Source organism: Eleginops maclovinus, chromosome 6 (genome assembly GCF_036324505.1).
Source record: "Eleginops maclovinus isolate JMC-PN-2008 ecotype Puerto Natales chromosome 6, JC_Emac_rtc_rv5, whole genome shotgun sequence".
NCBI lineage: Eukaryota > Metazoa > Chordata > Actinopteri > Perciformes > Eleginopidae > Eleginops > Eleginops maclovinus.
Genome location: NC_086354.1, coordinates 15,326,474 through 15,350,233, shown reverse-complemented (window position 1 = coordinate 15,350,233; position 23,760 = coordinate 15,326,474). Strand labels below are relative to the sequence as shown.

Sequence of the window (23,760 nt, the reverse complement as noted above, 5' to 3'; positions counted from 1 at the left end):
CGTATTCTATTAGTCATGAGGAAATCACTCTGCAATTTTAGTCACATAAACCAGGAAATGAGCCATTATATGCTTTTTTAGCTACATAGTTATATATTAACTTCTTACTATTGGATTTTGAACAGTCCGTACCAAAGTTGGCTGTGGATGACTTGCCAAGAACAGTAGGTTACATGGCACTACTTACAGTTAGTCAACTATGGTGAACCCATCTAGATGTTTCCCCTCTGTCCTCCCAAGAATGTGTTGTCCAGGAGAGCTATGGTTTAAAGACACAAACACGGCTTTGTTCTGCGTTCACCCGGCTTATTCTGTGCAGAACGTCTGTAGTGGACAACAGAGGCACACATTGTTTTTTTATACACATGTTAAAAGATTGGTTAGTTGATCGAACGAGAGGAATTATTCATGAGTTACAAGGCTGCATATTAATTATATTTCTTTACTTTCCACAGACAAGATAGTCACATTTTATTGTCTTCTAAATTGGATTAAAATGAAGTTGTGTGTTTTTGAGGTTTTTCGTGGACATAAAAACAATCCAAACTGGAATGATTAATGATCCGCAGCAGCTACATTTTACTGTGTGGAAGAGGTCTGCGGTTTTTCATTGTTAGATGAATGATAAAAAAAGATGGAGTACTAAACAATCCACTATTCAGATTTGAATTTGAACAATTATTCATTGGGATGAATCCGGAGGCAAATGCGAGCTGTGTAAATGAATATCCTAACAAGGCCCTAAATTCAGCCCTTTTACAAGATAATAGTCCCGCATTTGTACGGCACTTAGAATGATTATTAGTATGATCTCTCAGGAAAACATTGTGGCCGTTGTTGCTTTTATTGGTGGACAAGCTAACAACCAGAGGCCTCTCACGTTAAGCACCTTATGAAAAGGACTGTTGTAGGCATTAAAGGGTGTGTGTGTGTGTGTGTGTGTGTGTGTGTGGCAGTAGGTGTTGGAGTCTGCTGACGGCTGGAACAGCATTCTATGAAACTTGGCCACAGCCAATACAGTGTCTAGCCTCCCCTCAGCCGATCCTCTGATCCCCGGCCTTCATTTATGGGTCCGTCTGCAGTGTGCCTGGAAAATGCATTCGCACCAGCATTGATTTGTGCCTCTTTAAAATAAGGCCGTTCAGACACTGGGCACATAAGTGGGAGAATTTTCTCTCTCATTCTATCTCCATTTCCATCCCTATCTCTCATTCTCCTCCACTTCCTGCAAATCCATTCTCAGTGTGCCACACAGACGAAATGATGGTTCCTCAGCCGCTTATCAGGCCTTCCCCCAGACCACCGAGGGGTCTAAGCATGTGTACACAGGCAGCTGTGCACCACTGTTAAACTCCTTTCTGTGTGGGATAAGTGGGGATTGGCATGTACTCTGCCCGTCAGAGCGGGTTTCATCTGCTCAAAAATGCGACAGCTGGGCAGAGCTTTTTCACTCCTCCTCTACGTGAGAGACAGACAGAAATGAGACACAGAGAGACAGCACGAGAGGAGGGACGTGGGGAGTGTGGTTGCTGGAGCTTCCTGGCTGTGGCTTGGGGCAAAGCAAATGTTGATACATGTGTTATGAGTTAGCGCTGACATAACTGTTTTTAAGAGTGGTCTAACATATTAAAGCTGTGCGGCGGGCTCCTTTACTTTCTTCCTTTACACTTCACGCTGTAAACACGGAGCAGTAATGGGAGGAAGGGCAGAAGAAGAGTAATTTATGTGCGGAGGAGAAGCCTGAGATGAGTCCTCCCTCCGGGATTAATGGGAGTCTCTGTCTCTGTTCAGAGGAAATATGAAAGGCCCTTTGTTGGTAAAGGGCTTGCTGCTGCCAACAAATAACTACCCCCGTCATATCGAAAGTCCCCCAACCTCTAAATTCATTGCCTCCTCTGCCGCTCATCCTTCACCCCTCTTTTTCTATAAGCCTATGTGTTTTCTGTCAAAGTCGCTCATTTATGATTCCGGGCTGTGCCTGCTGTACAGACGCCCAGGAGACACTAGCTCACATTGTTAGTATTCACTGTCACTTCCAGAGTTCCGGCCATTGGGCGAGCAGGAGGAAGAGTGGCGTACAGGTGGTGATTCATACTTCCAATGTTCCGTCTCTTCCCTCTCCTGTTTTCTGTCTGATGTGTTTAATTCAAAGCCTCCCTATCATATCACTTTGCTTTGGTTAATGTGTGACCAGGGGGCCGTGCTGGTGCTAATGGTTTATTTTTAGGGTTTTTGCCGGTGTCTGTGGGTCTGTGGGGTAGCTAAGCACACCTCCTCAGGCTACGCTAAATAAAGAACAGGCTATCAGTGAGGGGAGGTGACTGTTTGGCACTACACTGGCAGTGTGTCTTTCATCAGGTCGCACATCGCTCTCCTCACACCTGCGGCTCAGGACGGGGGGGTTGGGGGGTGGGGGGGTGAAAGGGTGTTGGCAGGTGTTAATTGCTAAAAAGTACAGTGAAAACCCCGGCATGGAAATAAGTTATTTTGGGCCACCTTCTTGTTCTCTCCTGATTTGATATTTCACACGACTAAGAATCATTTCCCAACACTAGTTAGATTTTTGCATCCAAGTATTACACCATCAGCTGGTCTGTTCTTCATTTGCATTTCATTGGAATATGATCTTTGCTCAAGCACTTCATAAAGTATCCAGATTAATGTGTTTGTACAAAAATCCCCTTTTCACTGGCTATGAGCTCACCAGCACTGTGAAGAGTTTCTTTTTTTCTCCTCTCACATGTCCAGCTTTTCATGTCAGCGGGGGGGGGGCTTTAAAAGGTTTTTTATTTACCTGAACATTGCAAGGGAGATAAACAGTGTACTCTCAAACCTGCATACATCTGAACAGACTGATGTCCGAGGAACTAGCTGTTGAAATTGTTTTTTTGATATGTTTTCTGAAAGTACCAGTTCCTTAAAAAATACAATTTATTCTTGCATTGGATTAAAATTTTTTTACGGTTGTTTATTTTTTTAACTGTCTGCAATAGTTTCAGTGTTTGCCTCCCCTGCTTCAGGAGCTCCACACTGACAGCAGAGAATCTATTCGCTCCATATTGACTTCCTCAGGCTGTCTCCAATGGATTTGACATGGATTACGTGGTAGTGTTTGTAACGAAAGAAGGGAGGGGGCTGAACAAAAGCAGGAGACCCCCACCTGAAGAAAAAGAGGGAGCAAGAGGGAAATAAAGAAGAGAGGGGAACTTAAATGAAGAGGGCTCAACTTGGCAAAAGCCATGGGTTGTCAGGGGCAACTAAAAATGGCACTGCCTCCCACCCCCCCTCTCTCAGATGTCGGCATATAGTGGGACTGAATGTGAGCCTGACATTGGGTGAAACAAAATACACACATTGGATGTCTGCTTTTTAGATGATGGGCAATGAGTTTTCCTGGACTCTGCTCGGTCTCAGTCTTTAATGAGCGTCACAGTCTCATGTTATTCTATGCTTTAATTGTAATACCATAGATGCCATTCATTTGTTTAATTCACTACACTGGGAGCCGATGACTGGGCCGGCGTAGTAGGGGGGAGTTTAATGGCCATCCTCTGGAAAGGATAAGGCTTATTAGGTCTGATGGGCCTCCTGTCTCATATAACCTAATGTGGCCATGATAGACAGAGGATTCTGCGTTGGGATACATTTGAACTATAAATCGAAGCATATTCCCGGGCCCTGGACTTTGTAATTGCCCATTAAGGGCTATGTTTGTAGATGGAGGGGCCAGATGTCCCTGATGTGGCTGAGGGTCCAACGTGGGCTTTGAGGAAGCATGCAGTTAAAAGAGAGGAGGAGCACAGGCTGGACATTGCCCCTCATTAAAGTGACCTGCTCTCTGCTGGGAGACCTATAAAAAAAGCCTTTAATGTTCTTACCAGAGAAGCTCCACAGTTTGCCCACAATTCCACAGCCGTAAAAAATGGAATTGAATTCCATATGAATCCTCTGCTGTCATAGCTCATGGCACCAGCTGTCTGTCCGTGTTAAAATCTAACCCTTGGGCGCCACTCCCTCTCAGTTTGGTGTGTTCCATATGTTACATTGATCTTAAAAGCTCTGCTCCCCCTGGTCTACTTGAGCAGAAGACCTTAGACTGATTGAGTGGGACATATGCAAGGGTAACATCAAACATTTCACTGTTTGGTGTAAGATCACATGACCCTGGTGATGTTATCCCGATTGATTTATGATGCAAATGGGCTTCCTCATGTTACCAATCACATCATTTCTCATTCTTATCCCCCTCTCTATACAGAAATGTGTACTTGGTTCCATGAAAGTGGCTGTCATAAAAGGCTAATTTAATTCAATCCAGGCCCACTGTCTGGGATAGTGTGTCAGTGTGATACTGTACATTCTTGGCAGCACCCATCCCTTTTTTTTCTGAACATCCTATCTCTTGTTTGTGTTTGAGCGGTGAACTCTCGTGCACAGCTGCCACCAGGGCACGTCTGGGGTTTTCTGAAATGCCGATGACCTCCTAATGTGGATTCCAGCGAGGCAGAAAGGCAAATGTTTGTGCTTCCAGGTCTTCCCGGTATCCCGGGTCGCTACAGCTGTCATGTTATCCCCCTTTCCCAACCGAACCGTCCTCCCAAATATGGATGCAACACAATATCTGCTCATGTCCCTCCTGCAGACACTTTAAGATATCTGCGATTATTATGACAGATGCCTGCATACTTAATCACCAGGCTTCCGGCACAAAAGCCATCTTTGAGGCTCAAGTCCCAACCGGAAAACAACAACTGTGGGAATCTGATTTAAAACCCTCATAATGCCTTGCTTTCTGAAATGCTGAATGAACTTAACATGAACTACAGATTTTTAAATATAGTGTTATCCGGGGTAAAAGCTCATAAACTCTCTGCTTAGCAACGCTCGGTTTGTGTGCAAATATCCCCCCCCCCCACCAGCTCTTTAATTTCATTGTATTCTTTTCTGTGGAATGCAGCGGCTTTGTTTGTATGCTGGTCGTAATGAGCGCCGATGGAAAACTTATTTACACTAGATGGGTTTAGGAGTGTTGGCCGGCACAGTGGAAAGTGTCCCCTCATTGCCATTCTACAGGGGCCACACTGAGCCCTGTTTCTGACGGATGGCTCTTTTAATGTGACAACTGAAAGAAGCCCCACAGTTTCTGCCATGGACCAGGATACAATAAAACAGCAACTAGTAGAGGTCGGCTTTTACCCCCCCCTCCCTCATACCCTTTGTTTCACAAGGCTTTTTTTCTGCCTTATATTGTTTCCTCTCCTCTCCTTTGCAGCTCTCCTTACTTTCGGTGGAAAACTGATATGCAATAGAGCGCTTCAGGTTACAGGGCAGGCTGTAAGATTCTTTTCAAATGGTAAACTCGCCGAAGAACTGGAGGTAGTGGAGGTGCGGGGATAGGGATGGAGGATCGCAGTACCAAGGGAGGAGCCGCTCTCCCCTTTACTGCTAGCCTAAAAGCATTCAGCTCCTGCCCATTGTGTATCCTCACTCAAAGGGTTTGTGATGGGGCTGATCTTTGACCCCTCTACGCCCACATTATGTTAATGAATGTACAAAGAGGAGGCATGATACAAATATTTGCCTACACACACACACACACACACACACACACACACCATTTATTGTTAGTGTGTGTCTGTGAGTTTGCACACGGTGACGCAATGGAAGCCTCAAATTGGCTTCAGTCCTAAACCGGACATTAAGTCCACGTTATCATAGAAAGTTTCCTTTGGCTCTGCTATAAAAGGCTGCTGCCGAGTTTTACATTTTACTGCGCTGTACAATCTGTGTCCTGAGGCGAATACACGGCAAGAGCAGAAACACAGGAAGATGGACCTGTTGTCATATAAGTGAGCTTCCTCCATATGTTGTTATGGCAGTGGTTGTGAAGGTAACCAGATCCCCCCACTCCTGTCAGGCCCCCCCCCCCCCTCCACCACCACTGTTATTGTCCCTGTGCACAAAGCATGGGGGGATGTGTAACACAAGATGGAGCAGCACGCTGAGGTTCATGGGCAACGCCCTTTCCCAGACTATATCTCATAGGATCAACTGACCATTCCTGCCCGCTGAAGTTTTACATTACACGCCAAAAGAAACCATCCTAGAAATGATGTTTCTGGTAAAAAAGTATGGATGTGTTCAACATGTGTTTTCTGGTCCGACCACTTGTCTGGGTTCTGCCTGCTTTGGTATGATCAGATGAGATAAGAAGTACTTTACTGATCCCAATTTGGGATTTTTTTTTGCGTTGCAGCAGTGTAAAAAGACAAGGCATTGTACATTAGAGAAATTTAAAGACTAGAAATAAACAATTCAAAATGTAAACATCAACAGAAATAAAATAGCATTGCAAAAGTGTGTAAGGAATGGAATATTACATTAAATAGAAATGTAAAAAGTACAGTGTGAGTTTATATGATCAAGTGAAAAATGGTTTTCATGCAAATATAGCATTGCAACATGGTTATTATTATTATTATTATTATTATTATTATTATTATTATTATTATTATTATTATTATAAGACTCTAGTTAAAAGAACATTGCTAATAGACATTGTACATATGTCACTCACAGAGGAAATTAAATCTGAGCAATAACAGATTATTTGCAAACCTACACCACTGATGTGGAATAGGACGTAATGCAGGTGTTTTATGGTTGGGGATTGAGTTCAGTATCTGCTTCTTGTTTTGAGTGTAAAAGCGACAGTGGTCTCCAATAAGTGAGTCATTAGTTTCTGACATGCTCTGTGGAAAGGAAACATCTGTTTACCAGTTTGCTGTTTGCTTTAGCAGCGAATGAAGGCCAGTCTCTGCCTGCCTTTTGTGAGCAGGGTTTATGAATACAACAGCACCCTTTTCACACTTCAGTAATGGAGGTTGGCTATAATGACTCTTAGTATTCAGAATGGTCTTTTAACACCTTTCCTCTGATTTATGTGATTTTTTTCACTCCCTTTAGTGATGTACTTGCTAGCATAAGAATGCTTTTTTTTTTATGTCCGTCAGAAAGGTAGCTTTAGTTTTTTGAACAGCAGCTGTGGGTTAATGTTAGCATCTGAACATGTGTGAGAAGTGGGAAGATTTTTTAAACTATTAAAAGCTCATAGTCTAAAACTGTAAGCTCTAATAAATGCAACTATTGGCTGTATTCAATTTAAAGCATTTTGATGTCTTGATTATTTCCCAACTGAATAGGGTTTTGGGAAAAATGTGTCCAGATATTTCAGCACCACATTATGAAGTCAAATCCTTGATTTAATGCAAGGAATGATATTGTTACAGCTAACCTCACTGTCAAAAGCCGTTCAGATTTTAATTTAAAGCAGTTGCTGGATTAAACCGAACCAGTTAGCCAAGTATTTTCTTCCCCTCCTTTTGAATTATGCTTTTGAATTATGCGGTCCCACAAGTACAGTGTCAGCATTTCTACATGTCATGTTGCATTTAATGATGTGTATTTCAGTGTTGTCATTAAACCAACATTTGCAAATACATGGCACCATTGCTTGTTTTTAAAACTCAGTATGACTCTTGATGTGCTTGACTCAAACCATATGTGGAAGGGGCTTGAAAGGGTTCAGCGGCACCAACAGACACAGCTGGCTGGCGGTCCGTGATCTCATAGCATGCCGTGTTTGCCATATTTTGCTCAACTCGTCAGCCTTGCCAAAAAACCTACCTCTGCGAACTAATTATTTGGATGCTAGATCACGTACTGATGAATAAACTTCCAACAAAACGCTGTGAGAAAAAACAATGTGGTGAGTCTTATTTTTCCAAGTTAAATGCTGACATAGCATATCAAAATGGATGTTATATATTGGTGCTGTGGAGAAACGTCTCTTCCATGTTCACATGTAGTTAGCATGAGCAGTACAGTCTACATTGGCAGTGAGGTGGCCGCGGACAGTGAGTTAGAGCCTAACTGCCCTTAGCACTGCTCATTAACAGTTCTAACACACTGGGATATTAAAGTTTGTTTTACCGCTCTCATCAACAACCATGCAGGGCTGCAGACACGTGTTATTGAATTCATATAATGTGAGTTATTAGGCTGTACATCTTGAGTGTCCATGTATATTGCCCAATGTGTCTGGTGTGGTCCTAGAGGAAATAGAGTAGCCGAGGAGATCATATTGGTTATTAAGCAGCTGCGCTATACCCTGACCACAGGATATATGGAAAAAAACAAACAGGGTTATAATATTAATATCCCCTCCTAACATGTATAAATCCAAGCATTGTTCTGCCCATGCCAACATGTCTGGTGCAGATAGTCTTTGTTCAAAAGAATACGTTTTTTTTTTGTCAGCCAACGAAAGAAATGAGATTGAGCTAGTAAAAAAAAAGACGTAATTCTTGTTCCTTCACCAATGAATCAGATGCGTGTGAATAAGTGTGAAAAACAGCCTTAGATGAGAAGCAGTGTAAGTGAGAAAAAGCAGCCACAAACCAAGTGATGCGGCCCACATCATTTCTGTTGGTCTGTTCATGAGCTTTGAAAAAAAAGGATCAATTCCAGTCTTTGGAATTGCTATTCTTATACCTGCAGGGGAGTTTTAAAGACAATAGGACCCTACTTGGAACATTTAATTCTCCATTTCCAACAAAGAAATAGTGCTTCTACCTCCCTTTTGTCGGGTGCCTGTTGGCCAGTTGCCAGTAACTTCAAATCCCCCCAGAGTTTGAAAAAGATGATCAATATCCATAAAAAACCTAAATTGCATTTCATCATTAATTCAGGTGAAGCTTTTTTTGTCAGTAAGTAAACTGTAACAAAGGAACATCTTCCCCACGGTTTAACAAAGCCACTTTTCAAACACAACATTTTATTGGAGGATTAATCCTAAGCAGAGTTCAGAATCAGCTCGTCTCTTATGCATATGTGAAGTAGACAACAGGGAGGCAAATCAGGAGTTGTGTGGTGGATTAGGGCGCAACAGTGCGGTTTGATGTTTAAACACTTCTTATGCGTAAAATGTTCTAAGGGGGATAGAAAGGCTTCTCAGTAAGCTCTAATGGTAGTGGGAAGTCTTTTTGGTATATCTTGCCTCGGTTGGCGTAACCTGCTGTGAACCTGCATTTTATGTTTTCCTGAGAGGTTCCACTGGAGTAGAATGACAGGACAGCACTGACCAAACATAGCACCTCCATTCTCCGTTGCTCTGTGTCTGTTAAGATGAGTCATGTGGAGGCATCATGATAGCTTGCATTTTTTGTTAGGTTGTAAAAGTCCCACGTCACAACTATATAAAGCCCCGGAAAAAATTAGGAGACCACTTCAGCATTGCCAGAGATAAAGATTTAAGAACAATTTGGAGTGGTTTCTTAATTTTTTCCGGAGCTATAGATGCACTGCCAGGCCTAACCTAAAAGCATTTACCAGTCCGACTGTTCTTCAAAGTGGAAACAGCAGTAATACTCGTACATACATGTCACTCACCATAAACCTAGGGGCCCCAATAAATACATAGCTGATTGTTTCCTCGAGTCGCCGACCACAAGCTACAACCAGAAGCTGTCCACAGCGATTCACATGTTTCCACAACCTGCTTGTTTGTGCCACCGCCACCGATGTGTGTGTGACCCTGACGAACACTGCTATCACTGTGAGGCGACAGACTATTCCCACGAGCCCTCGCGTTAAAAACCCAAGGTCTGGAAACATTTCCGCGGGCGGCCCTTTCCAAGCAGAGACAGATTTGTACATGGCCATGCTTGTGGTTTGGTGTTATAGCTGCAGACAAACTGAGGACAGATGTGTTTGGAGTCATTTTCACCCCCCCCCACCGTGATCCTCTATCCCCCCCTCCACGCCTTCCTCCCAGTTCCCCTAATCTGGGACTCATTGTGTCTGTAATAAAGCACAGCTGCACAGATCCTGCTCTGAACCCACTAGGTTCAGATGATTACACGGGAGTAAGGGGGCTCTCCGCTCACAGTCCAGTCACACAGCCGTGCTCCCCACATGGCAATGCTCTACTGTTCCCGTAACACAGATGATGCATGCGAGAGGAGACACTTCCTTGTGCTGGACTCATGCCATGACTAATTGTTAACACCTGATGTTGCATTTGCTCTGGGCAACTGTTTTATCCCATAAGTATATGTGATATCCATTTCTATTAGTAATGCAAACGTTGCTCACACAAGGAAAATCGTTTTCATTCTTTATCTATATTTGTTCAGAATCCATCTTTTAGCTTGCAAAATGTGTAGTATGTATTTCTCAGTCTGGCAGGAAACTTTTTGAAATAGTTTGAGTAGTTAAAATGCTCCTCAACCTGCATCACGTGAAGGCAAGACTCAAGAGAATGCTGTATGCCAATTTGCTGGGCTGGATTGTGTTAAATTGCTTCTGTTCAGATATAAAAAAAAAGGAGCCATGCATAAGAAAGTGAGCAGCACTAATAGAAAGATGTGTCTCTTTTACAAATTGATGCCGCATTGAGCGTCAGGGGCTCAACTTCTGCATTAAAGAAGAAAAAAAAAAAGTGAAAAGGATCGATACCAGCTCTGGATTGTGTATGAGATGTCTATATCACACAGCATACCAACTTTCCACGAACATCCAGTAAACAACTCCAGTCTACAAACTGTCCGAGTTTGAAAAGAAAAAGCAGTAAAATAGATTTTTTGTCTACTCAAAGTAGAGTAGGAGTTCTTGCTATCAATTGTCAAATATGAATCATTCAGCCTTGAGATCACTCATTATTTGCTCTTCAGAAAAGGATGTCATACCCCCACCAATCCATACAACAACTTTCCTACTCCCCTTTTTCCCCTCCACCCAGTGGATCTCATTTGAGCACAAACTATGTGTGGGGGAGGGTCATGCAGGTCACAGTAGTTTAGTAACGAGATGCATTTGACATCTCAGTTGTAGCTTGATGTCTCCAGGAACCGAGGCAGCACAAAGGGATAAGCTCGGTTGACACATTAAGACAGCGTCTGTAAATTCATACAAATGCATAGTTTCCTCTCTGTTTGCTTGCTGGAGCACCTAACAAGCTGTCATGCATATGAAACGCTGTGTATGTGTTGAATGTGAAAGCTTCTGAGTGGAACATGGGGCTTGTCTTTAATCTTGCTCCTGTGTATTTTTCGTCTTCTCTTTAAGCACGGGCTAATTGTGTTTCTAGCAGAATCTGACACATATTGATTCAAACGTGCAATGGCAAATGCGCACACCCATATATTGGCAGATGCCTTAATCCCTCTCTTTGAACAAGCTTCTTTTTCCTCGCTGTCATTGTTTTTGCGGATGGATTTTTTTACATGTACTTTCTCCTCAGCCTTTTAGAGGAGGTAGAGCTTTGTTTTTTCCCCCATATCTTAGTTTGTTTTGGTCTTATAATGGGGTTTGGAGAGGGAGATTTTTAAGTGTCTTGTGATGTGTGGCATAAGGGGTAAGTGCGTCAAATGAGGATAATGGTTGGTATTTACGACTATAATGGTCTGCCCACCAAAGTGACTCACAGTTGCTTTGTTTAGCTTTAAAAAGAAGCATTTGCATAGCCTTTCTGGGAATATATATATATATTTTCTTTGTAAAAACAATGAATAATTTAACAGAAAACCACATTAATGTACATTTCGTACGATCTACAGATGTAGATGGAAGAAATACGGCAGAATATAATGTATATATACATTTTTTTCTTTCTGTATGTGCAATTTCATCATTTTTTCCCACGAGAGACGCAGAAACAAGCCCCATCTTACGGCATAATAGTGTTCTCCAGAGGCTGTCAGCCTCATCTTCCATTGTATGCTGCTTTGTTTCCCTGGCAAAGAGGATTCACGTGCCCTCTCCTTGTTTCTCCCCGTGCCCTGACTTCTGAAAAAGAAAAAAGCAGGAGAGTAGGAATTCCATTAGCTATGTTCTCAAAAAACGCATGAACTTGTGACTGTGAAACACATGGCGTAATGGCCCTAGAACCGGTCCCATATCCATGTGCAGTTTTCTACAGCCTTTATTTTACATCTTCTGCAGTAGGTGAGTGCATCACTTCTTCCATGTTTTGTTCGTTTTACTCACACTCTGGTTTGTATAACATCCTTTGCTTTGTGAATGTGGCACAAATTGCTGCACTCTTCTGTTTGAGCACACAGAGGGATAAACGGGAACGGTATATCTGTGTGAGTGTGAGTGTGAGTGTGTGTGTGTGTGTGTGTGTGTGTGTGTGTGTGTGTGTGTGTGTGTGTGTGTGTGTGTGTGTGTGTGTGTGTGTGTGTGTGTGTGTGTGTGTGTGTGTGTGTGTGTGTGTGTGTGTGTGTGGGCGGGCGTGTGTGTGGGCGCACACACCCATGTGTGGATGTTAAAAAGAAAGGGCTGAAAAAAAGGGAACTGGAATTGCATGTTTGTGTGTGTGGTTAGGTTTGTAATTGGATTCAGTGGACCATATCAGTCTTTACCTGAGCTAGTCATTTGCATGGGTTTGATTGACAACAGAGCGATGCAAAGCAGGCGCAAATATAATTCCCTATGAGGACAGAGAGGATGTACAAACCATGCCTTTTTTTAATAGCTATCACTTTCTGGTTAATTAGTATGGAGTCTAAGAAAACGGTTGAAAATTGCGTATGCACAAAGGCATATCAAGTCTATCCAGCCATGCTCCATCTACTGGAGTGTTTGAGTGTATTTCAGTAGATTAGACCTTGCCTTAAGTTAAACACAGTGGGAGGTTTCTATAAATTTGCTTAATTCATCAAACTTAACATACTGAGAAGAATCATCAACGTCCATTTTAACAAGTGAAACAGAGTTTGAAAAGAGAAGCACCAAGGAGTACAACCAAGGACATGGAAAAGAGATTTCTTTTGTTGAAGAAAACCCCGGAAAACCGTGTGGTTTGTACAGAGCTGTTCCTGTAAACTAGAAATCAAATTTGCATACTATTATGCATTGTTACTTTATTCTGAATATTTTTCTTATACACAGGATGTTTTTTTACACCAATAGTTTTGAGCAGCCATGACTTCTATATACTCCCAAATGTGTGAATATGACTCAAGCAACAGATAAAGGGGAGTCATTCATATAAATTGGAAAATTATTCATATTACTCCTTTACATTTCCTTGAATGTCAGGTTATGTTCTTGCCATTGTGTTTGTCCTGGCTGGTTATTCACGTGGCACCATGTAATGAAAGATTTAATGTGTGTAGATATAGTGAGGCAATCAATATGGTTACATTTATTACTCGACAGAAAGCACTCGAAGACTTTAGGATTAGCAATAACCATCTGCTGCTGTATAACTATGCATAGAGCTGTTACATTTAAAGAGAGAGCGTCCAGCCCTGTCACGCATGATAGTTATATACGGTACTTCATCCGCTTCTTTTAAGCGTTAAATGAACTCCATGTCAAGTAACGACACAGGAGGTAAGACAACACGTCCGTATCTAATCACACTCATTGTTTTAATTTTGATCCAAATTGATATTGTACAAATAGCTTCCTCGACAGTCACTCTCCCAGGAAACTTCTTCTTGAACGTTTCAATGGACTTTTATTTTCCCTAATTCAAGTTCCTGTCTGTCTTTTTACTCTCTTGAAACATATCCAATGTCGAACTTGATATAAACCTAGATATGTGTGTTTAGGACTTTATTTCACATTGTTTTTATTAACAACATTATCAGATATCTTTCTATAATAAAACGCAATCAGCTTTTTATGGATACTTTTTTTTACATATTCCGTCTCACAAAGAGCTAATTGGTGAACAAAAATATATATATATACATTATAAAACTGTTGAAATTTCTGAAACCACTTCTATTACATAATTAATTCCTCAGCTGTGTCAATACATAGCTTCCGTTTTTTTTTGTCGTTTTCAGCATGAATGACAAATATGCGAGCGGTTGCGATATGATTGATACAATATGTTTCCACCCTTCACTGAAACATGCCATGTTTGCACACACACACTGGCGCTGGAGCAGTTCAGTCTGGCACCAGCCATCTTCAACCGCAGGAACACCAATTGCATTTTCTCCAGTGATAACAGTTCTTAATTCTAAAATGAGTGAGTACCTTAAGTGATTGTTGATATCATTTTCATAAACATGCACTTCTGACTCAGTCAAAATGATACTGTGACAGTGCTCAGCCAGAGCATTGGCCAGCAGTGTTTGACAGATATTATTTACTACAGCTAGAGACAGTGAAGCTGGAGCCTGTCCCCTAACAATGCCTGATCTTAACACCATTAGTTTTCTACTTGGTGAAAGCAGAGGGAGACATTGACATCATTGCATAGGTCACCTATTCCATTTCCCACCAAAAGCCCTGGATAATGATTGTCCCTATGGAACACTCATTGGTACAGCTCTGGGCAGGGAGATATATTTCTGGCTTTTTCCTCTCTGAAACAAATCTGAGACAGGACACACTCTGCTGCTGAGATTAAAAAGTCTTACACGACCCAGTGAGCAGACGAGCCGAGGTTACCTCATCATCGGGTCACTGCCTCCTGCTTTGTCTCTTTGATATTTATGATGGTATTTTGACAAAAATGATCAAGGGAAAGAACTAAATAGCTTTGAGTCTGTGCTTTTGAGATCAAAAGGACCTAATAATGTTACATTACAGGTTGCTCTGAGGCAGTTTTGTTGCCCGGCCCTCGTGATCAGCCTCTTCAGAAAACATCAGCTCAGCTTGGAACCAAAGGCATCGGGGCTCAGAGCATTCATCTGATGAAGCCTTTGGCTGCTGCCCTTTCATATTTGCCTTTTCTCTTAGACTCCTTTGAGTCATTAATCGACAAATGCATTCAAGAAAAATACATATACCATATTTTCTTTCATCTAATTGAAGCATATTCTTAAATATGTTCATAAAAGACATCATTTCGAGGGGGTTAAAACATCTCGAAAGCTCTTTATTTATAGTGGTATCCATGTTTTCACCACAGTGGAGGTGTAATAAATGAAAGGAGATATCTGTAAAATTAATGGTTATTTCTCAGCCAATGAGAGCACCTGACATGAGTAAACTTCCTGTCCAGCAGAAAATAGCTGCGTTGCAGTCTCATTGTAACAGCGCAGCACCAAGGAACAGCAGAGATGGATGCTCGGTGCAGTAGAGCATTTCCTAATATGTGTATAACTGCGGTGAACGGTCACCAAAGAATGACCTCTGTGATGAAGGAACAATAAAAATGATGCATGTGGCCACCTTAAATGGCTTATTATTCACAGCCTGATTTCTTAAAGGAATCTCAAACTGCCGCTGGCCTCCAACCTTGTGCAGATTGCTTTACTTTACCCCTGCCTGCTTTTGTTCTCCATCTCTTTCTCCTGCCCTCCGATAATCATTAAAGCTTTTGTGGATGTAACAAAGTGACCAATGTCAGAAAATTATAAGGTGAAATAGGGTATAGAGAGCAATTAAAAACATATGACCCTTTATGTGAGGACAGAAGGAAGTCAAAGAATGGCTGTTGTGGTCATGAAGGTCAACACCTCATCTTCAATAACTCTGATTTACATCCCAGAGGTTCTGCCAACTGGGCTTGGTAGACAGTAAGGCTTCAAAGATTTAGAGACTACGTTTGTATTTTACGGTCACATTTACCTAACACTTAGCCCAATCACAGTCTACAGTAATTATAAGTCTCACTCTTCACAAAGTTTCAATTATCGTCCTTTGAACTCTGACAGTGAATCATACGTGAAGGACGATTCTTCTGTCATTTTAGTAGTTTGATTTACCAGCATATAAACGTGATGACTTTCATAAGGTTCTTCACGTGTACGCAGTCCCATGGGTCACAGAGCCTTTTCTGAAAGACATCATAAAGAGTAAGAGTGTTTGACATCCTGGTAATGTGGTCAGTTTAATACCCCACTAAAGCCTACGTATCAAGCCGCTCGTCTCAATAACTCGCGGAACAAAATCCCAGTAGCTATGCGCTGATAACTGCAGAAGGATGTAGCTTAGGCTTATCAGCTCTTGGCTCCAGTGACACAGTAATCCACACAATGCCTGGCTGTCATTGTACTGGAAAACACACAATCATTTCATTTACCCAACAAAGGCCCGAGAATAATTGTGATTTCCCCTGTGCTTCCCCTTCACGACAAACCCATCGAGGTTGATAATTTTCAAAGGCCAAATATTACTTATTCAAAAGAGCCGAACTGTCATCATGTATTTTTTTTCTTCACACAGAAACATGTTTTGCCACGGTAATAAGAGGCTCTTACTGAATGTCATTTTAGGAAGATCACAGCAGCCGGATATGTTCTAGCTTTTTGCTCAGTCAGAACACAGCAGGTTTCTAATAAGCACAGCGCTGATGTGTAGGTATGGGCCAGTCAGCGGAGAGTGACGTGGTAGTTTCCTTAAAAGTCAATCATTGCTGAGACAATACAAAGAACATTCGGTTCCACTTTACACTAAGATACCCTTACAAAGGTTTACGAATAGTTTGTAATTCATTTATTAATTAGTTTGTGAACACTTATAAATCATTAATAAGCTTTTATAAAGACATAAGACAACAGGGCAACTGTGACCGGTTGCTTGCCAAAGACTGAGCCCACATTTATCTGTACTGCTAAGCTTTATATTGGCTACTTATAGTAAATGGTCATAAAGAGATGCCAAGAAACATCAACTCAGTCAACAGATACCAAGGATGTTGGCTGTTGAAGAAGATGAAGTAAGCTAGGTAGCCAATATAAGGCTTAGTCATCTTGCCAAATAGTGAGCCTGTGTTGCTGTATGATAACTATGTTAGAACTGGTTTATAAATGGTTCTTAATGATTACTAAAGTTTTTATAACCTCATTATAAACCCTTTATGAATCCTTTATAAGGGTAGTCTTATTGTAAAGTGGTACCAAACATTCCTAGCCAACAGGAACAAGGAAAGTTTTCGGCACTCTGAAGGAAACGGAGGTGACTCTCACCTGGTGGGGGGGCCTGCTTACCTTGTAATTGTCCTTAAATACAATGGTTGTCAAAAATGGTTTGAGAGAGTGCAAATGACCATGCACAAATGTGATATAAATGCATGTGAAAAAAAGAAAAGAAAGAACACGTCAAAACGAATTAAATTTGTTTCCATCTCCTTAGGGCCCGTTTTGTAGATCAAGGGAGCTCAGAAATCTCAGTTTGAGATTGAACAAGCACGTATCGCTGTAGACGCTCAAACATTCATGCTTCTTACATTTCTCAGTGTGTATCCCAATGTGGGCGTGTGTGATAAGGGAAGGTAGTATCAATACGCTTTCCGAGGGCCTCTTCATAATTCTGTAATTGAAGCAGCAGTTTTAGGAAGGAAAAAATAGCTCCAACAATATGCATAAACTACACAAACCCAGTGTTGGGGGAATGGTCACTACAATCACGCTAGGAAAATAAGCCAGCTGCTTGCTAATGTGTTTATGCTCTGATGCAATTCCTCTTTAGTTTTCTTAATTGCTAGAGACACTGAACAGAGTACAAACACTGCATGTTTTTTTCATGCAAATCCCTTGCATATTTTAGGCCAGGCTATAAATGCATGGAATGCTCAGCGCGTTTGAAGTGAAGTGCATTAGTAAAACGCCTTCAAGGGCTTAGTCTGGCAAAAGGCAGTATCATCATTCCCAGATCCAAGCTTCAGCTATAAACAGTTTACTTTCTCTGAAGAATACCCTATTTTCTCAAACCTAAAATATATCTTTGTCTCGTCTCTGCATCACACTTTCTTTGAATAAAGGGATATTTAGAAATTCATTGATTGATTGAACAAATGCTACTCTAACAGTGCTGTTTAAAATGAAAAAATAAATAATTGAAGATGCTTTTATAACCCTACATTTGTTGACTTAATTCTAGACGAAATTGATTCCCGTTTTCTTTTTAATATATGCAGTTAAGATCAGTGAGCTGAAACAAAATGCACATCTTCCGTTGGAAAATAGTCTTACATTTTAAGCATCTACATTAAAATAGCCATAATTGTGAAGAATAAGAGGTAATAAGTTACCCAGTGGTATTTGTTTACTTGCCAGCCTTGAAGCTGTATAATAAGCATAAAAAATAATAGCATTAGGAGAAAAGAAAGTACAGTTAGAGAAAATAACATGCATGCACAATTAAGCAAAGCGAGCCGCCGTCCTATTTTAAAAACATTAGTGTATTGTGCTTTTAGCATTTTGTACAATAATTGGGCAATTACAGAATACGCTGTGAAGGATGTTTTTGTGCTTGGGCACAAGGTCTGTACGCTGTTCAAGAATGCTGACCTTAATTTGGCTTGTTCTCCCCAATTTTTGGACTGGATTAGGATTTCATATCGCAGCAGATTGAATTCAGGTACCCGAGTGGGGGCTCCACTGGGGCTTAAAAGGATCTTATAAACAGTGGTGCTGACGTGGATGTGTCACACAGCACATTCAGCTGGAGCCTCTGCTTCATATTTCATTGTCTCATTGCCAGAGCTGGCCACTGTACTAAACCTGGTCACATTCATTTGTGAATAATGCATTTTGTCAGGGGTGTTGTACCATTAGCCAGGGTTGAGGGGAGGGGGGGTGGGGAGTTTGCCACTGGGGTATTTGCCTGGGTCTGCATTTATCCACAGCTACTGATGAAACACCTATGCTGAGAATTTCTCAACTGTCAGTGACCTCACTTCCCAGAAATGAATGATGGCATATTGGGATGATCTCACATGAGAGCTTTCAGTCTTGTCATATTTACGGCACATTAGAGGGACGTTCAGCCGCATCACTCGCAGCCAGTGGGTTTGACAGGCTAGAAATAAAAGCTGAGATTGTGGAACATTTTATTTGCCTCTGTGCAGTCACACAGTCCACATCCCATGTTCCAAATGCAATGCATCTCTCCGCCTCTCCCAAACTATTTGTGTTCGTCTGAGTTAGAGTTACCACGTGACGGAGCAGACAATAGAGAGGCACTCTGGCACTACGAAGAGGTTAGCCGGGTTTTTGTGTTGCTTGTCAGTGCGGGGGGGCATCTAAGCTGTGAATAGGATCATTGAGTCGGAGGTAATTTTGGGCCCCGGTGCAGGGCATTAGTTGGAAAGACCTTTCTGCTGACAGGCCTGTTTCTCCCTCTATCTCCTCCCCCCCTCTGTTTTTTAACCCTCAACCCCCAGTCCCCCTCTGCTGCATCGGCATTTCTGTCCAAACCAAAGGCCTTTATCGTTGTGTCCATGACGACATGTCTGATAGGGCGTGGCAGCCAAATTCTCTTTTAGCCCTGAACCTTGGGGAGCCAATACATCTAGATATAGTTAAGTTTCAGCAGCCAGGGTCTTTCCGGGGCCCCACTGCACATTTCTGCGGTTTTATAAGCCACTAGAGGGTGTCTGATAAATGAATAGACACATGCTGGACATTCTCATTCATTATCATTGGAAATGGTCGTGCCTGCTGGGAGTTTGTGCAGCGATTGCCGTGGGGGCTGACTGTTGAAGGGCCTCTCAGAGGTGTCCTGATGGCCAAATTTCAGACAATGTTAAAGAGCAGGAGCTCAGCTCAACAAGAGGCCTGGGCTTAAATAACTCACAGGGGAAAGGCTGCTGTCAAGTGGACTGCACTGCTACACACATTCACAGAAATGTAGAGTCAAAAGTGCTGATGGGACAGAAAATGGAAGCATGTGGGCTGCCGCTTTTCTGGATCCAAAATGAGTCAGAGACAATTAAATGCATTTAGTTATGGCTTTATTGTTACATTGTGAGTTAGTAGAACATATTTTAGATAATTTGCAGGAGGATATTTACTTTTTAAGATCAGGCAGGCCAGTGTTACATGCCTGGTGTCCTGTTGCTATTAAATAACACTGATATGATTGGAATTTTCCATAAATATAAAAATGAAGACAAAAACATTTAATTGTTTATTAGCCAGTGCTGCCCAAGCCCAATGAAATGTACCTGCATTCATCTAATTAAACTGCAGGCAACCAATGTATATAAGCCATAATGATTATTTCCATTATAAATACATCTGAAATCATTGAGAGTCAAATGTTATATTGTTAAATTCTTCATGTAGTCCCTAAACCAAATATATTCAAATAACAAAAACAGCAAATGCTCATATTTAAGCTGTAATCATCCAGATGTATTTATTAATTCATCAACATCGGTTCAGCTGTGCTTACACTGTTTGAGTAACATTATATAGCATTGGCACATCAGTCAGAATAGTGGAGTGAGAAATTGTAAAACTATGGAGTGTCTTCTGTTGCATTGTGAGTTATTTTGACAGTCCCTTACTCTGTATTCTACCTCTGTCTGAGGTTCTGCTGACTTGGGCTGGCTGCTGATTGCCTGAAGACTTTGAGTTTACAGGCAGCTAGCTTTAAGGCAAAAAAAAACCTTCAGAGGGAGAAGGTCATCTATCTGATGTCAGCTTTGCTAGGTTCAAAGAGAGAAAAAGCTAATTGGTCAGGGGCAATTGAACAAAAGCAGCTAGGAAGGAAAGGGTCAATAACAAGTATATTCCAGGGAAGAAGATCTTGTCATCTCCTATCTTCATTATCAGATCTGCATGCTCTCTGCTGTGTGCCATTTAGATATATTCAGATGAATTGCAATTGTTCTGGTAAAAAAAGTGTGCTTTTCTGTGCTGTTTACTTATTTTGTCTGTGTTTTAATCTTTTAGCAGCAGCTGTTATGAAATGCAGCTCATGGTCCTCGCGGAAGATTTGTTCTCCCCCGTTTCGGTTTTGATAAAGTATAGCAAGATTGCATTTTCATTCATCAGGACACGATGAATACATTGTGACTACACTGCATGACAAACTTCTCTTGTGCGACTTCCTATTTTGATTCATTCCCTCTCCCTTTCTCAGACATGCATTCTAGTTCGACAACATGATACTGTGTAAAGGATGCTACTTGTTTATTTCACCACATTTCTTTTTCAATAATAGGTGGTCTTTCTTCAGGTCTAGTTTTGCTTCCATTTCCCATTTGCTTTCAGCCATTCTGCATGTAGTTGAAAACAGACACAGCTGGGTCAAAGGGTATCTACCTGAAAACATCTGCCATGACTGCTGTTACAAGCACCAAGAAAATGGCTAAATTCACTCCCGTCATCGCAGAGAGATTTATTAGGAGTAGGGTGTGGTACACTTTAGGACAATCGAGTGCATGTGTTCGAGTGTTGCTATTAAATTAGGCCTAGGAGCCAAACTGAGGAGTTCCTTTGGACCCAGAACTGATCTACTGCATCCTCTCTTGAAGCCAGAGGAACTCGATATGCTCCGAATGCAGATGATACTCTGGAGACATCTGTGGGTCCCTAAGGTAGCGGCACAAAGGAAGATTAGGCACCCTCCTTCAAGGCTTTTGTTAAGTAATTCCACATCTCCTTTAATAATTCAAAGCGGCACCAGCAGAGCCTCCACACAAATGATATATAGCAAAGTTCTGATCCGTGTGGCCAGGAGGAGTTTTTGTTTGTTCCTTTTTGCTGTTTTGTGTGCTATAAACATGAAGGGGGGCCTGACAGGGACACATACCCACACAAAGGGATCACACAAAGAAGCTCAACGAAGGTGTGTGTGTGTGTGTGTGTGTGTGTGTGTGTGTGTGTTTGTGTGTGTGTGTGTGTGTGTGTGTACATGTAGGAGCTACATAGGCTCTGCTGTACTGTCACTCACTTGTAACATGAACCGGTGTTGTACCACTGCCACCACTGGGACTCAAACCCCCATGAGCCACCTGTCTGCAGTGTCTGTATGCGTGCGTGAGTGTCAGTGTTTTTTTTTGTGTGTGAACATGCTGATGAAATAAACATCACTTGCACTTACTTCTGTCTCTCGAGGAGCTGAGGATCGGTAGTCATCCGCAGAAGGCATCCCTGTATGTCATGAGGGACAAAGCTAGCATGCGATGGGTGACCTTTGCTGGAAATACAATATTATTATCTAGCTGAATTATAGAAACATGTTTACAGATTCTGTGTATATATTCTCAACCGCAGTGGGGGATTGAGACAGTGTAATTAAGACGTCAGGCTTTAAATGTAGTGTTTTGGGTTTTTATTTAATAGACCTTAAGGGGCACACTCTCCTTTTTTTCTTTAGTTTTCTCTCCCACTAACTCTCTCCTCCACTGCACCTGTTTTAAGCAATACCTTTGGGGCACAGCTTGAAGTGAATAATGTATGAGCGAGAAGGAGAATCAGAAAACCTTTGTGGACCCTCAGTGTCTGGCTGGCTGTCTGTCTTCCGCCTCCTTTGTCTCTCTATCACTTTTTGTTTTCCTTCTCACTCTTAGGCCAATTTGCTAATCCTGTATTTTTTTCCCGTTCTCTTACAGTGAGGTTTGCCGACTGTGGCCGAGGTGGTCTGGTGCGATTTGAATGCAGTAACCCATCGGACTTCCGGATAGAGTCTGACGGAGTAGTGTACGCTGCCAGGAGCATTGAGCACTCTACGCTGCATGCGTCACCGCTGCTGATCAAGGCCAGTGACACCACGACTCAGCAGCAATGGGTGACCCAGGTCATGCTGACATACTCTTCAGACTACAGCCAGCAGGTGAATATACCCTACCCATTAACTCCCTGATATTTCTGACTTGTTTGTTAATTGTCTGACTGGTGTTAGTGCTGAAGAAAGGTGGAATGATCAATTCTCCCCTTCATCGAATAACTTCCACCCATCGCACATTCACAGATGACTAGATGCCTAAATTGTAGCAGGTGTTTCCGAGAGACTGGATGGATGCGTGCTAATTAAAACTTAATGTGTCAATTTACTAGGAGCACAAACATATACTCCACATGGTCAGTGGGTAGCGAGAGCAGATGCAAAAAAAAAGCACCTCATAAAGCACATTTCAGTGAGCGTACAACGTGATTGTGAGGTTATTGCCTTGTCATCCAAAAGGGGACGCACCTCTTTCGATGCTTTGGAAGACAGGAAGCATCTGTCTGAGCTGCAGAGTGCCGTCTAACCGTTCCGCTGGACGCGTTGTGCAGTCATCTACAATTAGTTAGAATGACCGTGTGCTCATATGTCAACATTGTGGTTGGCGGGGGATCAGAGGAAGTGCACAAAAAAAGCACTGCACATGTCCTTCCTGTCTGGCTTAGTAACCAGGAAATGAAAAGAAGCTCAGAAGGCCGTGTTGTTGTAGGGGTTTTAACTTCAGTGTAAGTGGATTATATGACTCTGCTCAATTAGAAAATATCTGCCGCTGTAAACCTACACAGACACACACATGCTATGTTAGTGTGCCACTTTGTGTCCTGGCCCATCCCGTAGGGGTTATAAGTGAGTCTTTATGGGCATATGTTAATAATCATTGCCGTTAGATATTAGATCATTAGCCTTCTGGTGTCTTAATGAACAACCCCAAATGCAATAATCGTGTTTGCCCTACACAGACCAATGTGTGTGTCTTGTTTTATCCCTGTAATACACTTAGGTAAATGGTCACAAGTGGCCATTTCTAAATGAGCAGCACAGCAGATAATCTCAGGAAACGGTGGTGTATTTTGTGTGGGTGTAGATTAAAGTTAGTACTGACAGTTCTTTGTAGTGACTGTGAGCGCTGCGGGCGCGGAGGTCTGCTGAACGGAAATTAAACATGTAATGGTTTCATGGCTGCTCAAAACACCGTCGTTAGCCACTGACAACGCTTTAAAAATAGGGACTCCTGCAGGTATGTGATTTTAATGGCACTATTAGTCACTGTTGTCTGTTGGTCAAAGACAAATACATACTTGTCACACACAGGTAAATATAGACTTTCAT

At 42.0% G+C, this 23,760-nt stretch overlaps 1 protein-coding gene across 1 annotated transcript in view; it reads left to right on the top strand.

The window, feature by feature from the left end:
• The window catches only part of cdh2 (cadherin 2, type 1, N-cadherin (neuronal)), a 56,613-nt gene that overhangs the window by 13,520 nt on the left and 19,333 nt on the right, over positions 1–23,760 (top strand). Inside the window, exon 3 of the mRNA XM_063886421.1 lies at positions 22,319–22,539. Within this exon, the coding sequence (XP_063742491.1) occupies positions 22,319–22,539 (221 nt within the window). The remainder of the gene's footprint in view (positions 1–22,318; positions 22,540–23,760) is intronic.